The sequence below is a fragment of the Mauremys reevesii genome, linkage group 8 (genome assembly GCF_016161935.1).
Source record: "Mauremys reevesii isolate NIE-2019 linkage group 8, ASM1616193v1, whole genome shotgun sequence".
Taxonomy (NCBI): Eukaryota; Metazoa; Chordata; order Testudines; family Geoemydidae; genus Mauremys; species Mauremys reevesii.
Genome location: NC_052630.1, coordinates 108,998,231 through 109,015,852, shown reverse-complemented (window position 1 = coordinate 109,015,852; position 17,622 = coordinate 108,998,231). Strand labels below are relative to the sequence as shown.

The 17,622-nt window shown below is 45.0% G+C and overlaps 2 protein-coding genes across 4 annotated transcripts in view; one reads left to right on the top strand and one right to left on the bottom strand.

Annotated features, from left to right (window-relative positions):
* Positions 1-50: 50 nt before the first annotated feature.
* On the bottom strand, positions 51-15,417 carry EBNA1BP2 (EBNA1 binding protein 2). The gene is made up of 10 exons (XM_039486531.1): positions 15,276-15,417; positions 12,033-12,107; positions 11,478-11,561; positions 9,153-9,319; positions 7,644-7,767; positions 6,322-6,411; positions 5,759-5,834; positions 5,363-5,456; positions 4,750-4,912; positions 51-377 (listed from the first exon to the last, which is right to left on the bottom strand). Exons 2-10 carry the CDS (start codon positions 12,099-12,101, stop codon positions 330-332), a joined length of 915 nt encoding a protein of 304 aa, XP_039342465.1. The 5' UTR covers positions 12,102-12,107; positions 15,276-15,417; the 3' UTR covers positions 51-329.
* CFAP57 (cilia and flagella associated protein 57) overlaps positions 15,397-17,622 on the top strand; it is a 143,901-nt gene continuing 141,675 nt past the window's right edge. For 2 of the 3 annotated variants that reach the window (XM_039486527.1, XM_039486525.1), the window contains exons 1-2: positions 15,397-15,481; positions 15,689-15,867. In XM_039486527.1, the coding sequence (XP_039342461.1) occupies positions 15,711-15,867 (157 nt within the window). In that variant the 5' untranslated portion in view covers positions 15,397-15,481; positions 15,689-15,710. Of the gene's footprint in view, positions 15,482-15,522; positions 15,588-15,688; positions 15,868-17,622 lie in introns of those variants that run through there. The other variant, XM_039486526.1, reaches the window with a different exon arrangement.

The window sequence follows — 17,622 nt, the reverse complement described above, 5'->3', positions numbered from 1 at the left end:
GATTTCAAGTCCCTCCCTCAAAACACAACACTGAAGATACAAGAACCAAATGAGATCTGTCCACACTATTTAATGAGGTCACATATGCCAGGCCCAAGGCTTGAGAAGCAGAAAAAAAATCTTGGAGGAAAACCAACAGTACAAAAAGATTAGTGACTGTACATGTACTTCAACTGCAACCATGTGCATCAAATGGCACCCAGCTTGGTCTACAGCAGTTAGAACCGCCTGAAGACTCCAATGTCAGAAGGAACAACTGCAATTCATACATACATAGAAACTAAACACCAAAGCCATTGAGAAGCAGGGTCTATCCCACTCAATCCTTATCAGGTTCGACTCTTCATTTTCTGCCTCATCTTTCTGCCCGGTCTCTTCTGTAAAAAGAGAATGACAAATTTAGATTTCTGGTTTTGAAAGTGAAGCGGACGGGGGCTGCAGACAGGGGAGTTTGACAGAGGGAGGCCTACGATGGTTAGGAAGACCCGCAACACCTGTGCCAGCACTGCTTCTGTCTCCTCCACCTGCGCCTGTAGCCAGACAGAGCACCTGAGCATGGATGCTTCTACCCAGATCCTGGTGTGGTTTGCAGAGACTGATTTGCAATTCTCACTTACTGACATCCGGGGTGGGGTGGGGGGTGTAAATAGGTAACCGTTATGCTCTCCTTGATACAGGAGAGAAGGAATCACCCCCTACAGTAGAGGAGAAAAAGCCTCATACCCCTAAGGCTGGGAGGTCTGCTGCCATCACTGCGAATAGGAAACGTAGTGTAGTGGTGGTGGGAGACACTCTTCTGAGGGGGATGGAGGCGCCCATCTGTCGCCCTGACATTTCATCTCAGGAGGTATGCTGCCTGCCGGGGGCCCGTATCCGAGATGTTACGGAGGCATTGTCGAGGATTATCCAGCCCCCATGCTTCTCATCCATGTGGGCACAAATGATACTGCGAGGTGTGACACCGAGTGGATCAAGAGTGACTACAGGGCTCTGGGAGTATGGTGAAGGAGTTTGGAGAGCAGACATTCTCTTCTATTCTTCCTCTCAAAAGGTAGGGGCCTGGGCAGAGATAGGTGCATCGTGATGGTGAATGCCTGGCTGCGAAGATGGTGTCGCCAGGAGGGCTTTGGCTTCTTCGACCATGGGATGCTATTCCAGAAAGGACTGCTAGGCAGAGATGGCGTTCACCTTTCGAGGAGGGGAAAGACCCTATTTAGGCACAGACTGGCTAACCTAGTGAGGAGGGCTTTAAACTGGGTTCGACAGGGACAGGTGAGCAAAGACCACAGGTAAGTGGAGAACATGGAGACCTGGGAGACGGGTCGGAAATAGGAGGGAGCGTGAGCTATAATGGCAGAGAGAAAGGAGGGTCAGGGCAAAACGGTGTTATCCCACCAAGTCGGTGATGACAATACACATGATTGGAATGTGGGTGTGGATGGGTACAGCTTGCTCAGGAAGGATAGATGGGAAAAAGGGAGGAGGTGTTGCCTTCTATATTAAAAATGTACACATGGACTGAGGTGAAGATGGACATAGGAGACGGAAGTGTTGAGAGTCTCTGGGTTAGGCTAAAAGGGGTAAAAACAAGGGTGATGTCATGCTAGGAGTCTACTACAGGCCACCTAACCAGGTGGAAGAGGCTTTTCTTAAACAAATTAAAAAAAAAAAAAAAAAATCACCCAAAGCCCAAGATTTGGTGGTGATGGGGGACTTCAACTATCTAGATATATGTTGGGAAAATAACACAGCGGGGCACAGACCATCCAACAAGTTCTTGGACTGCATTGCAGACAACTTTTTATTTCAGAAGGTTGGGAAAAAAAAAAAACTACTGGGGGGAAGCTGTTCTAGACTTGATTTTAAGAAATAGGGAGGAACTCGTTGAGAATTTGAAAGTAGAAGGCAGCCTGGGTGAAAGTGACCATGAAATCATAGAGTTCACAATTCTAAGGAAAGGTAGAAGGGAGTACAGCAAAATAGAGACAATGGATTTCAGGAAGGTGGATTTTGGTAAGCTCAGAGAGCTGATAGGTAAGGCCCCATGGGAATCAAGACTGAGGGGAAAAACAACTGAGGAGAGTTGGCAGTTTTTAAAAGGGACACTATTAAGAGCCCAAAAGAAAGCTATTCCGCTGGGTAGGAAAGACAGAAAATGTGGCAAAAAGACCACCTTGGCTTAACCACGAGATCTTGCATGATCTAAAAAATAAAAAGCAGTCATATAAAAAATGGAAACTAGGACAGATTACAAAGGATGAATATAGGCAAACAACACAGGAATGCAGGGGCAAGATTAGAAAGGCAAAGGCACAAAATGAGCTCAAACTAGCCAGAGGAATAATGGGAAACAAGACGACTTTTTATCAATACATTAGAAGCAAGAGGAAGACCAAGGACAGGGTAGACTCACTGCTCAGTGAGGAGGGAGAAACAGTAACAGGAAACTTGGAAATGGCAGAGATGCTTAATGACTTTTGTTTCGGTCTTCAGCGAGAAGTCTGAAGGAATGCCTAACAGTGAATGCTAATGGGAAGGGGGTAGGTTTGGAAGATGAAATTAAAAAAGGACAAGTTAAAAATCACTTAGAAAAGTTTGATGCCTGCAAGTTACCAGGGCCTGATGAAATGCATCCTAGAATACTCAAGGAACTAATAGAGGAGGTATCTCAGCCTCTAGCTATTATCTTTGGAAAATCATGGGAGACAGGAGAGATTCCAGAGGACTGGGAAAGGGCAAATATAGTGCCCATCTACAGAAAGGGAAATAAAAACAACCCAGGAAACTACAGACCAGTTAGTTTAACTTCTGTGCCAGGGAAAATAATGGCGCAAGTGATTAAGGAAATCATCTGCAAACATTTGGAAGGTGGTAAGGTGAGAGGGAATAGCCAGCATGGATTCGTAAAGAACAAATCATGTCAAACCAATCTGATAGCTTTCTTTGATAGGATGACGAGTTTTGTGGATAAGGGAGAAGCGGTGGATGTAGTATACCTAGACTTTAGTAAGGCATTTGATATGGTCTCGCATGATATTCTTATCAATAAACTAGGCAAATACAACTTAGATGAGGCTACTATAAAGTGGGTGCATAACTGGCTGGATAATCGTACTCAGAGCGTAGTTATTAATGGTTCCCAATCCCGCTGGAAAGGTATAACAAGTTAAGTTCCGCAGGGGTCTGTTTTGGGACCAGCTCTGTTCAATATCTTCATCAACGACTTAGATATTAAGTATCAGAGGGGTAGCCGTGTTAGTCTGGATCTGTAAAAGCAGCAGAGTCTTGTGGCACCTTATAGACTAACAGACGTTTTGGAGCATGAGCTTTCGTGAGTGAATACGAAATGGGTGAATACCCATGTACATGCATCCGACGAAGTGGGTATTTGCCCATGAAAGCTCATGCTCCAAAACGTCTGTTAGTCTATAAGGTGCCACAAGACTCTTTGCTGACTTACATATTGGCATTGAAAGTACACTTATTAAGTTTGCAGATGATACCAAACTGGGAAGGATTGCAACTGCTTTGTAGGATAGGGTCATAAATCAAAATGATCTGGACAAATTGGAGAAATGGTCTGAGGTAAACAGGATGAAGTTTAACAAAGACAAATGCAAAGTGCTCCACTTAGGAAGGAACAATCAGGTTCACACATACAGAATGGGAAGAGACTGTCTAGGAAGGCGTACGGCAGGAAGGGATCTAGGGGTTATAGTGGACCACAAGCTAAATATGAGTCAGTGTGATGCTGTTGCGCAAAAAAAAAAAAAAACATGATTCTGGGATGCATTAACAGGTGTGTTGTGAGCAAGACCCGAGATGTCTTTCTTCCGCTCTACTCTGGGCTGGTTAGACCACAACTGGAGTATTGTGTCCAGTTCTGGGCACTGCATTTCAAGAAAGATGGAGAAATTGGAGAGGGTCCAGAGAAGAACAACAAGAATAATTAAAGGTCTTGAAAACATGACCTATGAAGGAAGGCTGAAAGAATTGGGTTTGTTTAGTTTGGAAAAGAGAAGACAGAGGGGACATGATAGCAGTTTTCAGGTATCTAAAAGGGTGTCATAAGGAGGAGAGAAAAAAATTTGTTCATCTTAGCCTCTAAGGATAGAACAAGAAGCAATGGGCTTAAACTGCAGCAAGGGCAGTTTAGATTGAACATTAGGAAAAAGTTCTTAACTGTCAGGGTGGTTAAACACTGGAATGGATTGCCTAGGGAGGTTATGGAATCTGCATCTCTGAAGATATTTAAAAGTAGGTTAGATAAATGTCTATATGGGATGGTCTAGACAGTATTTGTTCCTGCCATGAGGGCAGGGGACTGGTCTCGATGACCTCTCTAGGACTGAAAGGGACCTTGAATCTATGAAACCCACCCCCTGCTTCTGGCCTTATAGCATGGGAAAGAAGGGGCCTTATCAGAGCAATGATGCTCACCTTTCAGTTTTCTGATGCAGGGGTTCAGAACACTGGTAGGGATAAACATGGTATTTTCTCACTCACCTGGACACGATTCCCTTTGGCATGGAATTTGCTTTCCCCCATTCATATCAAACCAACCTGCCCAGCCTTGCCCACCAGCTAATCAGTCTTGATCCCCAAATACGCAGCCCATAGCCCCCAGCCCCCTATACACCCAGTACATGTGCCACTCCTAACACACATATAGCTATTCCCTTTGTGGCCAGGGCCCGTCTCCTACTAATGCACAGGGTTGGTAGTGTGTAGGACACACTTCTCACTCACATTGGAACCTTTTTTCCCTGCTTTCCCAGGGCCCTTGTTGTGGGCCACACTAGCCCGGAAGCTGGATACATCATTGTGACTCTCCCGTGTGTTCCATTTTGAGCCTCTCTTCTTCCCACCAAAACCAAACTTCTGATTCTTGTAACGTCGCTTGGCGTTTGGTCTGAAACAGAAACAACCAGTCATCTTTGCTAGGTCCCCACTACCCTCCCTCAGTGAGCTCGCTTGAAAGCACACATGCAATGTGGGAAGCTCCCATCCAGCTCCTCCTAGGTGATGCTCATGTCACTCTAGATTCCATCCGATTTATTTCCAGCTGTTGAAAAGACCCATTTGTCTCCCTCTCTCATTGGAGAAGGGCAAAAATATGTAAGACACTCCAGTCTCTGCCCCACCTTGTTTATAACCAGCTTTTCCTCTCTGCAAGTGTATGCTATCAGCAACAACTCCTCCCTGAGGTTCATAAGACTGAACATTAGCATTAAGAGCTAGGAATTATCTGCTGCCATCTCGGGGATAGCTGGGGCCTGGTACTATCCTGAAAAATAGCTTTGTAGACTCAGATGGGGATGTACGGGCCCCAGCTGCAATGCCTCTAACTCCCCCATCTCACCCTTTCTTTATTCGTTGACCACCATCTCCTTCCTTCTTCCCCTGATGTGGTGGTGGCTGTTCCCCATCCAGGAAATCTAGCTTGTCAGAGAGACCTGCAAGAGCAGAACATTTGTGGAGCTGCTACATTGAATCAGACAGAAGAATTTCCAATGTGAGTAAGAGTTACAGCATTAGTTAATGGCAGTTTTATCCCCCACTAGGCAATGCCTATTTAAGAGTCTTTATGCTTCCGCTACTGCTGCCCTGGGCACCATCCATGTTCAGCAATGCCCTCTTCCAACTCACTCCTCTCCAGTTTTGGCTAATGACACCCCACATGCTGCAGTGCTCTGTTATCTCACTGTCCTCCTCCCCCTCCCTCAGCACTCTCTTGTGATGAGACTGATGACTTCACCTTTCTGGTATTTCTTGATTGCATTCAGCACAGTTGCTTTTTCCTTTTGCCTCTTCTGCAGAACCTCTGTTTGTACCTGTAACAAGAGACAATATGGGTTTTGCTCCCTACTATATCCAAACCAGGGGTTCTCAAACTGGGGGTCACAAGCTATCAGTCTTCACCCCAAACCCTGCTTTGCCTCTAGCATTTATAATGGTGTTAAATATATAAACCAGTGTTTTTAATTTATATGGGGGGGAGGGGGTCGCACTCAGGGACTTGCTATGTGAAAGGGGTCACCAGTACAAAACTTTGAGAACCACTGCCCCAAACCCTCCCAAAGGGCTCCACTGTCTTTATATTTTCCCCCTCCACACCCCCAAACAGAAGTGGTAAACTGGTCAAACAGCTTCATGTTCAAGGCCCTCCCTTGCTGTATCCCCAGACAACAGCTGGAAATGCTGTCCAAGAGGTTTCACTCTCTGGGTTCTCAAACAATAGCTGGGATCACCACCCACAGGTCCAGGGTCTTGCCACTGATGAATTCCCTTCTTGCCCGATAAGTTTCTCCACCGCCTCACCTTTTTGCCATATTTTCTCAGTGCACGAAGCTGTTTTGCTTTCTCAGACTTCTCCATTGCTGCCTGTTTGCTCTTAAGCTTGTGTCGAATCTTATTAGGAAACGAAACAAATATGCTTGTTATGCAAAGGAAGATATGGCTTATCCAGCTCATGGTTCGTATAGCCACATCAGTAGGGCCATTACTCAGGTATAAAATAAAACATGTTGTAAATCTTTACACTATGCACTAAATGTAGTCTATATTTATTAAATCCCCAAGGTCCTCCTAAGGCTGCTGCCTAGACCCAGTGCCAAATTCTCTATTGCATGCACTGACTTTTAGATCTCTCTCTCTCCCCCCCCCCCCCCTCCCCGATAACTCAAGGTTGGGAATGCTCACTTCAGAAACTCCTGGCCTTCTGGTTTTCTTCAACCCAGATTTGACCAGAAGATTAATGGCATGTACAGAGGTCAAGTGTAGCCTCAAGAGAACAAGTTCTTACTGAACAGAGTGAGACAAAGCTATCACTTTTGCCCAATCCTTTTGGATTTATAGATGAGATTGAGCAGTTCCCCTAGAAGGGACTTGAATCTTGGATAATGTTCGTGAACTCACTGGCCTCCCCACCACAGAATTCAATCTTTCCCCTTCTTCCTCACCCCCAAACAATTAAAAGCTTTTACTGGATTTTAAGTAAAAATGCAATTATACAATCAATCCAAGATTAGAGAGATTCTTACTGGAAAAGTTCTGCAGTATATGGAGGTAACAATTGAAGCATAAGAATAAACCTCTGCTCTTCCAAAGAAAACCAACAACAGTAAGAAAAACTTGTTTTCATAGTGAAGTCCTTCACAACAAGCCATAATTCCCTGGGGATAATGGTCAGGGCTTCAGGAAGATTCTGTCAGGCCATGAGAACATTGGGAAAAAGAGTCCTGTGTTTTTAATATTATAAAAAACAAATTCTGTAATATGAACCTAACAGTCAGACTCTGGATTAAAATATCTGATGTATCCAGTTCACTCCTGACTTCCAGTTCCCTACTATAATCATTTATATTTCACTTTACAATTCCCCTGTGAGCAGACTATTTCAAAATTGTCCATTATCTGGTATTCTTTGCACTCTCCTCTGAAGCATCTATCACAGGGCACTCTTGAAGACAGACTAGATCACTAGTCTGGATTCCATATGTGCTGACAGACTTCTCAGGTCTGACCGTGTTTCACTGATTGAACAATGATACATCTTAAAGTTTGTGCTTTATGTTGTCTAAAACCCACAGTGGGGAACCTGAAGGAAGAAAAGACATCCAATGCCAATCCAGGTTTAATACCTTCTGCATCTGTTGGTCAGATTTGGCCATCTCTGCAAAGTAATCATCTGGCCTCCTTGTGGGGACTTTTTGGTGATGTAGCCAAGGCAGGGCTTTCAGCACCGCTGCTTGGGCCTGACGGTAACTAGGAAAACAATGGGACAGCAGGTTAAAGTTAACAGTAAGGTCTAAAGCACACTGGACAGGGACATCAGGAACTCTGCTCATATTAGCTATTTGATGCAAGATAAATAAAATTTACATGAAATCCCAAAACTATATCAGAGCAACATTAAAAATGCGAAGAGCCCAGAAATTAAGGTGCCAACAACATTAGACACATTGGTCATGTTGTATTTCTATTCCTGTTTTTCTGGTTAACATGCAGTTTACAATTTTACAAATTGTACTGTAAAATGCAAACCATAAAATAGGCAGAATTGCAATGACACCAAGATGCTACAGGAACTTCCATTTTCACTTTGGAACTTTAGTGGTGTACTACAGGTGTTTTTTATTTAATTTATTTTTTGAAGAAATTATCTGTTTAATTAGGCATGGAAATTAGTTACCACTATGCAGCTGCTGCTGTTCCATTGGAGACAGTTTTCTACAAGACTGGTTTAACAGGGCAGCAATTTGTTTACATTGTGCAACTATCCTGGCAAATTTAATGTCGGTTTAGAATGTACAGAATACCACCACGTACAAAAAAATTGCAGTGCCCATGATTTTCTCATGTCCTTGAAATTAAGACAGTCTGGAGGATTTCACTGTATTTGTTTCAAGGAGATAGTCTGTTTTCATGTGGGATATTACCTCAAGACCTCTGGTTAGGAGGTCACAGATATTAAAAAAAATATCAATTTTAGGATTTTCTACTGCCAATCATTACTAAAGTATGAGTGCCTTCCACATAAAATATGGCTTGATATGGTTTAATATACTTCCCCGCCTCCTCCCCCCCGCAAAGTTTATATTTTGTAAGGAAGCAGTTCTCTAAAGAGAACTTAATATATTTGAATTTCATAAGAAAGAATTTTCTTAAGAAAATTCAACACTTATTTCATACTTTAAATGTAAGCTTTTTTATCTAGCAGAGATTTAAATTATCTGAATATAAAGCACAGTTTAAGAGTCTATTTTAAGTAGCAACCAAGGTTTGTATTACTAAAATATTTTCTCATGATTGATAATTTTATAATCCAGGCCTGCCAAAAGAGGTAAAGCACAAAATCTCAGAATCCAAAACATGGAAGGATTTCAAGCTTCAAGATATCTTGATCTATTTTGGAATATATTTTGACGGTTTATAGCAGCATGACACATGGATGTTGAGTTGTTACACATGTATATGCATTAGGGATTGAAAGTGATGTGACATCGGCATGTGGATGGAAGGCATGACACTGAAAGCGTGCAGTGCATGGTGAGATGTGATAGTGATGCAACACTAGAGTTGTGTATGTGGATAGACCATGTGTGTGGTATGACTCTGGGGCCCCATATGAGAATGTCGCCCCCTCTCACAAGCTCATCTCTCTCTGGAAGTCATCCTCAGGGTCAATGGTGGCTTTGTCAGGTGTGTGATATGAGGTTGGATTCATGACGTTTGGTGCCTGACCCGAGGTCACATCCAGCCTTTCCACCCAGGCTAGGTGCTGCTTGAATTCGGACAAACATTGCTTCAAGCCATCCTAGAAAAAGAAAGGACAGCTCTATTAACAGCAAGACACAAAACAAGTTTGTCTTCTGAAGGCTAGCAATTCTATAATGTCTATATTAGGATGGGCTGCCCCTTTAAGGGAGTTGGGATCAACCCCACTCTTGACTTGTTAGCTGCCTCCCCAGGTGATGGCCTTTGAAGCAGATAAGACTGTCTGCTGAACTCAATTTAAGAGAGCAGCAAGATTCCTGTGGCAAGGTAGGGTCAAAGAGGACCAGAAAGGGGGCTCTCCATACCAGCTAGATGCAAAGGCTACCTGCAATGAGGGGCAGGAGCTGAAAAGCCTTAAGAAGCAGCTTGAGGGAATGCCAGGCAGCATGAATTGAATTTGGGGGGAAAAACTGCAGAGTGGGGAAAGACTTGTTTTGACTTAACCTGACATTTAACTGTGATGATGTTTTAATAAACCAGACCCCAAGAAGGGGTGTTTGACTCAAGAGTCTGGGTGTAGTTTGAGAACCCCGAGAAGGGGAAATGAGGCAGGGTTCAACACCAGATCAGGTCCATGACTTAAATGAGTGATTGTGTGATCTTATAATTTTGTTCCTTCCTTGCTTCCCACTCTTTCATGCAACAGCAACCTGATTTTAGATTGTGGAAAGTACTCACTACACTCTTGGGCATGCAAAGACAACACTACTATTAAAGAATCTAAAGTTAATATGAAAGCAAATGAGTGTGCTTCTACAGGTATATCTACACTGCAATTTGGAGGTGTGACTGAAGCAAGTACAGACATACCAGAGCTAGCTCCGATCTAGCCAGATTAAAGCTAAATCAAGTAACAATAGCAGTGAAGCTGCAGCAGCACAGGCAGAGGCTGCTCAAGTGTGTACCCAGGGTCTGGGTGGGAAGAGCAAGTCCTTGAGCTTCATTGCTATTATTACTCAAGCTAGCTTTGATTTAGCTAGATCAAACCTTCCAATGGCAGTGTAGACATACTCTGCACAGCTCAACACTAGCATAGTGTGAGTGTTGGGAGCAGTGATCCAACACTGTCAGGCAGGCATACATACCAACCAGCCAGTGACTCTACTGACCTTTTGCAAGTGCATTTTGGAACAAACTGGGCCCAGCTCAATTAAGCTCTCCACAAGCTAAAAATCTTTCTTCAGCAAGGTATTTTAATCCCTAAACACGTGCCTGCCACACACCAGTTCAGTGTCCCCACAAGACTGCTCCAGAAAGTGTTTTGGTACATCAAAAGCTGTTCTGGGAGAGCAAGTATGCACTAGGGAACTGAGTTATGTAGTAATGGCAGTCAAACCATAGTTATGATGAACTCCTAATGGAAGTTCAGTTTCTGATTTTGGATACACCCATCTAAAGGGTCACAAAAAAGACACATAATGGCTTCAAACTTGGTAGGTTAGCCTTGTGGCAAAGGTAGAACATTCTACAAAATTTCAAGTGAACCAAACACTAAATTAAAACCCCAAAAGGCAAAGAAAAGTTACTTTACTGGACTCCCTCAGCTGGAATCTACCTACTTCCCAGGATCCTGGAGTGGAGGCAACAATTGGTAGAGCCCAGCAAATCTGCCAATATCCACTTTATATGCACATCCATGGACCATGTTTGCGGATTGAAGATGAATGCGGATCCAAATTTTGTATCCGTGTAGGGCTCTAACAATTGGTCCATGATATGGGTTGACTATCTAACCTTATAGTGTTTAATCATAACCCAAACACCAAAACCTCAGTATGGCCAGCTGAGTCTCCAACAACTTGAGATAACCTGATAGTTGCCACAGGCCATGAAATCATAAATGAAAAAATTCTGTAATCTACATGGAAGCTAAAGTCAATCAGTAATATCAACCGTGGTGTCTCAACATCACAGCAGTGAAGAAAATGTTTAACTCACTTAAGGAATTCATAGTGTAAAAAGGAAATTGGTACGGCAGTACTAGTTCCATAAGAAACCCACCCTTTACCACTGCAGTGTTCCCCACCAAAGATGTATGGGGTAACTAAATATATGGTCTAAGAGTTTTTAATTCACTAACCTCTGTGATTCCTATAGGTAGCCACATGTACAAGCCCAACCTTCATAAGCAAACTCCTCCCATATAAGCACTTGCATGCACACACCAGAGTCACAGCCTACACAGACACAGTACTCACCACATTGTTAAGAGCCTTCTTGTGCCCCTCAAGCACGACATTCAGCCCTGGCTTCAGGGCACCCCTGGAAAATGCTGCCTGCAGCTGCACAGAAGGAGTTTGGTCAGGGATTGGTCCAGAGAAGATGGATTATGTCCCTTGCCAGGGGCTGAACACTTGGGCCAAGGCAGGGACTTATCACTCAAGCACATCCATAATCAGGAAAGCCAGCCTACTAAAGGGGAGGGGATAAAGGCAGAACATGTCAGGGGCTCACACACCATATTGATGGATAGAGGATAAGAACCCAGATAAAAAATGTGAGCTGATTTCCCGCAACAGGCCTCGAGACAGAAGGGCTGATCTTTCTCTGCAGATACCCGTCCTACACACAATAGGCTGTGGTGGAACACTGCTAGTTTAATTGGGGAAGCTTGATGTTCTAACTGATGCCTCCACTGCAACCCCCTTTATTGTGTAGCATTAGGTGTTCTCATCCAGGGGAATCTGCACTCCTCCTCCCCCCCCCCACAGCATTGGGGAAATTTTGCTCAAATCCTTTGGCATTAAGTTTACCTCTTTGTCAGTGATGACCGATTCTTCTGACTCAGACTCTGACAACGACTGATTTTCGTAGCCTGACATCTTTAACTTGGAGAAAGAAACAGATGAAGGTGATGTGTACTCTGTTCTATTCAGGTTCTCATACTATGTTCACCTCTGTAGATACAGAGGTGCATAAGGATGGATGAGAGTTTGACTTGTTCCCAGCCTGGCCCAAAAGAGACAGTTGGTTGCAGAATGGATGTGTCATGTTCCCTGTGCAGGAATATGATGCTAGATGCAGAGAGGGAGTGTGCACATGTGCTTTGCTCCCTTGACTGGGAATTGCTGTCTGATGTTGGTAGTTCTGAAGTGCTGAGATTGAAATTCCTCCTCCAATAGATTTTTATTACTGTATTCACAGATATCGTGTTCACAGTCCTGTTTTCAGACACACAGTTTTCCAGAAATTCTCATTTTTTTATGCTGGGTCTCAACACAATTTTTTTTTCCTTTTGAAAGTTTGAGTAATATTAATTCAACCAATTTTTCATTTGTATGAGGGCGAGAATACTATTCTGCTCTCTCTGTGTGTTTCATATAAAAAGCTATGTAATAAAGACTATTGTAATGCTGCACTTATTAAAGACCGAGGTAAAATCATGTACGCAACCCTATTTTTTTACTTTTTGCTTGTTGCTACAAATAATCCTTCAAGTTACTATATATGAAATCTAGGGGAAATATTTCTCCATTTTCTCTACAGTAGAACCTCAGAGTTACAAACACCAGAGTTACGAACTGACCAGTTAACCACATACCTCATTTGGAACTCGAAGTACGCAATCAGGCAGCAGTAGAGATGCAATCTCCTTCCCCACAATGTGCGCCCCCCCCCCCCCCGACACACACACACACACTACTGTCTTAAATGCAAACTACTAAAAAAATTAAGGGAAGCAGCATTTTTTTTCTGCATAGTAAAGTTTCAAAGCTGTGTTAAGTCAATGTTCAGTTATAAACTTTTGAAAGAACAACCAAAACGTTTTGTTCAGAGTTACAAACATTTCAGAGTTAAGAACAACCTTCATTCCAAGTGTTTATAACTCTGAGGTGCTATTGTATTTACTCAGTACATTTGATAGTACTTTAAGCTACGTCAGTTTCATTCTGCTCCCTGCACATTCTACTCCTGGGAGAATTCTGCATATATGCAGAGGCGCAGAATTAATCTGTCTCGCATAATTTTTTATATTTTCTTGCATAAAAAACATTTTGCCTAATAAGTGCTGCAGTTCTGCCTTTTGCTCACCAGAGGCCACTGTGGCGCCAGAACAGCCTGCTGCATTCATGCCGCTGTTCTAGCGCCACGGTAGCCTCTGGTGGGCAAAAGGCAGAACTGCAGCACTTATTAGGCAAAATATATTTTATGTGGGAAAATATAAAATTCTATGCTCAGTGCGGCAGGGGCAGAGTTCATTACAGCACCCTGCCTGCGGAGCCAGGTTAGGACAGAGTGCTGGGTGTGGTGTGTGTCTGTGTCACAGACTGAGGTTCAGAATGGCTAGTGGGCAGGGGGCAGGACAGACTGGAGCATGGGCTCAGGAGCTAGTGGGGTGACAGTGTTAAGCCTGTGGATGGGGGAGGGCGGCTGCAGAGATCCATGGGAATAGAGGGTGCGGGGACAGGGGCAGACGTGCCTGACTGAATGGGAGAGGCATGGGGTCAGCCAGGGTCTATATGGGGGAGGCTTCCTAACACCATAACAATCCCCCCACAAAGAAAAACCTTTCACCTACACCCAACCCCCTCCAGGTTTACTCCCAGGTGCCTCTGCTCCCCCCAAGCCTTTGCACTGCTTTTGACAGGTGCACGAAATAGTTCTGGTATTGCAATTTAAAAGAATTTCATAAAGTTCTGTATTAATAAGCCTAGTAAGGAATCTATTTGTCCAAAAAAAAAAAGTTACCAGCATATTCTTTTTTCCTAGTCTGTATTGTTACAGACAAACTTGCTGACAGATATTTTGAAATACAATTATTTTGGTAATTTAACTGGCACAATTATATTGTGTTATTTTGACAAATAAAATATGCAGAATTTTCAACTATTAGGTGCAGAATTTTTAGGCACATAATTCCTCCAAGAGGAACATTAAATTCACGTTCCCTGTTTGTATGAGTTGTTCATTCCCTCTGAAGCTAGATGGACCTTTGGTCTGACCCAGTATGGCTGTTATGTTTTCCTTTATGCTATGTGGAAAATGTGAGTGTACAACCACAAAAGTTGGCAGATGGACTCAAAGACATGAAAGGGTAACCGTTTTACACAACTTACTAAAGTTAACTACAGCTCAGATTCACAGCACCTCCTTTCTAATCTCTTTCAATTATAGAAATTTTAGCACCCAACCCTGGAAGCACTCATACATATGTAATTTAATATATGAGAAGTCAAATCAATGGTGTCAAGTATCAGAGGGGTATCCCTGTTAGTCTGGATCTGTAAAAAGCAACAGAGTCCTGTGGCACCTTATAGACTAACAGACGTATTGGAGCATAAACTTTCATGGGTGAAATCAATGGGACTACTGAAGCGCACACAGATATTCACCTTAAGTACTTACAGGATGGGGCCTTAGGCATAACCTGTAACAGCAAAGGTTTCCAAACAGAAGTGTGATTTTTAAGTAGTCAGTGTCCCGTTAAAGCATAGTACAAACGCAGCTACACTAAGTGCTGGATTACGGAAACTCACGGAGCTGGTTTTGAATAATGGGTCCAGGGCGGGCGGGCACCGTGCAGGTTGGAAGCGGGGGAGGGGAGGGCGGGGAATAAGGTCCGGTCGGTCTGTTAGCAGCACAGTGAACCCAGTAGGGGTGTCAAGTATCAGAGGGGTAGCCGTGTTAGTCTGGTTCTGTAGAAGCAGCAAAGAATCCTGTGGCACCTTATAGACTAACAGACGTTTTGCAGCATGAGCTTTCGTGGGTGAATACCCACTTCTTCGCTTCTTCGGATGCAAGCAGTAGGGGTGGGGAGTCTCGCCGTTTAAATACTCCAGGGCGCCTCCCCCCACACCAGGACTAACTCAGCACCGATATACACTCCACTAGGGCCCAGGAAGACGAGCCGCAGCCCCGTGCCAGCAGCGGGCAAGGCGGGAACCCAGGAGCCCGGATCTGGCCGAGAAGGGGACTGCACGGGCGGAGTCCCCCAATCTGCGCGGGAGGGGGGGCTGCGGGGCCCGGTGGGTAGCGGCGCTGGGTCTCGATCTTACCTCAGTAGCCAGTTCCTCTCCCTGCCACGCGGACTCTCAGCACCAAAAATAGGCTGCCCGCGACTCCCGAGAAACTCACTTCCGGACGTCGCCGCCGAGGCCTACTCAGTTCCGCTTCCGGGTCAAACTCTCGCCTGTGGGACTCGGTCTCCATGGCAACAAGCTGAGAGGCGCTTGAGGCGCAGAGGATTGTCGGGAGCGCTGCGGTGTGTGGGGAACGGGCGGGGGCGCGAGGAGGGGAGGGTGACGGGAAGAGGGGGCTGAAGCGAGGAGCCGGTGGCGCAGGCGGCGCGGAGGAGGGAGCCTGACGTGGTGGGGCGAAGCGGGAGAGCGGGCAGCCGTTGGTACGGGCGGGGGCGGGAAGCGGGGGCTGCGGGGCGTCTGTCTTATGCCCTGTATTTCTCTCCCAGCAGAACCCGCAACATCGGGGACACCATGTCCGTGATTGTGGCTCAGTCTCTCCACATCTTTGGGCTCCGCTCTCGAGTCGCAAACAATGTTTGTTACTTTGATGAACAGATAATAATATACCCCTCGGGGAACAGCTGTGTGAAATACCACCTAGAGCAGAAATGGCAGAAATTCATCCAAGGTAACACCCCTTCCCTCTCACAGACACAGTGCGGCTGTCCCTACTGGCACAGTAGGAGTGTGTCTCACACACTGGAGCTTTATACACTCCTGTAAGTTATTCACATGAGTAGTCCTGTTGATTTGGTTTCCCTTTGATCTGTGCTGAAGTATTTGCAGAGTTGGGCCTAAGAAGACAGGTAATATAAAAAACAGGGCCGGCTCCAGACCCTAGCGCGCCAAGTGTGCGCTTGGGGCGACGTCCCAGCGGGAGGGCGGCAGGCGGCTCCGGCAGACCTCCCGCAGGCATGCCTGCGGAAGGTCCGCTGGGACCGCGGCTCCGGTAGACCTCCCACAGACGTGCCTGCGGAGGGGCCGCTGGTCCCGCGGCTCCGGTGGAGCATCCGCAGACGTGCCTGCGGGAGGTTCACCAGAGCCGCGGGGCCAGCGGACCCTCCGCAGCCACGTCTGCGGGAGGTCCACCGGAGCCGCGGGACTGGCTACCACTAGAGCGCCCCCCGCGGTGTGCCGCCCTGCTTGAGGCGGCAGAAATCCTAGAGCCATCCCTGATAAAAAGAGTGGGAAGAGTGGTGCAATCAGTATATATGTATATGACATACCAATAAAACAGTGTTAAAAAAATAAGGTTGCAAAGTGAAGCATTCATAAATTAGGAAATGCCAGTATTAACATTGTTCGTGCAATCTTAATTCAGTCCCCATTGTGCATATAGAGCACTCTTTAATTACATGTATCAGAGGGGTAGCGGTGTTAGTCTGGATCTGTAAAAGCAGCAAAGAATCCTGTGGCACCTTGTAGACTAACAGAAGTTTTGGAGCATGCGCTTTCGTGGGTGAATACCCACTTCGTCGGATGCGTGCATTAATGTGTCATTCACCCACGAAAGCTCATGCTCCAAAACTTCTGTTAGTCTATAAGGTGCCACAGGACTCTTTAATTACATGTTCACATTCTATTTGTTCTACCGGATCCTTACCTCATTCAGTGTACAAATCCGGGAGCTGCAGGGTCCCCGCGTGACTGGGCAGCTGTGGGGGGTTTCCCTGCCGCCCCCTCTGGCTGGGCAGCTGTAGGGTCCCCCCACCAGGGTCAGGGCTGGGAGCTGTGGATGGGGGGGAGGTTGAAGCTCCAACCCGGGGCCAGAAAATGTCACAGAGGTCAATGGAAGTCACAGATTCCGTGACCTGTCACATAATCATAGCCTTAATCATATCTCCTTTCCATCTTCATTTTGATAGACTAAACAAAACAAAACAAGCTTTTTTAGCTCCCCATTTCTCTGATCATATTAGTAGCCCTTCTCTGCTCCTGTTTTAGTTTGAATTAATCTCTTTGGAACATGAGTGACGAGAATTGCACACAGAATTCCAGATGAGGTCTTGCAAGTGCCTAGTACAATGGTGTTACTTCCTTATCTTCATTAAGGATACCTCATCTGGTGCATCCAAAGATCGCATTTGCCTTTTCCACTGCTCTATTATAGCGGTGGCTCATAGTCATCCTGTGATCAACTAATATGCCCAGGTCTTTCCCCTCCTCTGTCATTTCCAACTGAGGTTCCCCCAATTTACAGCTGAATTTTTTTTGTATTACTTTATTAGTCCCAAAGTGCATGACCTTGCACTTTGTATTATTAAATTTCATGCCATTTCTATTACTCCAGTTCTCTAGGTAAGCCAATTCTTTTTTGCTATTCTGATCTTTGTCTAAAGAATCTGTTATCAAAGAAATGTATCAAGTTAGTTTGGCATGATCT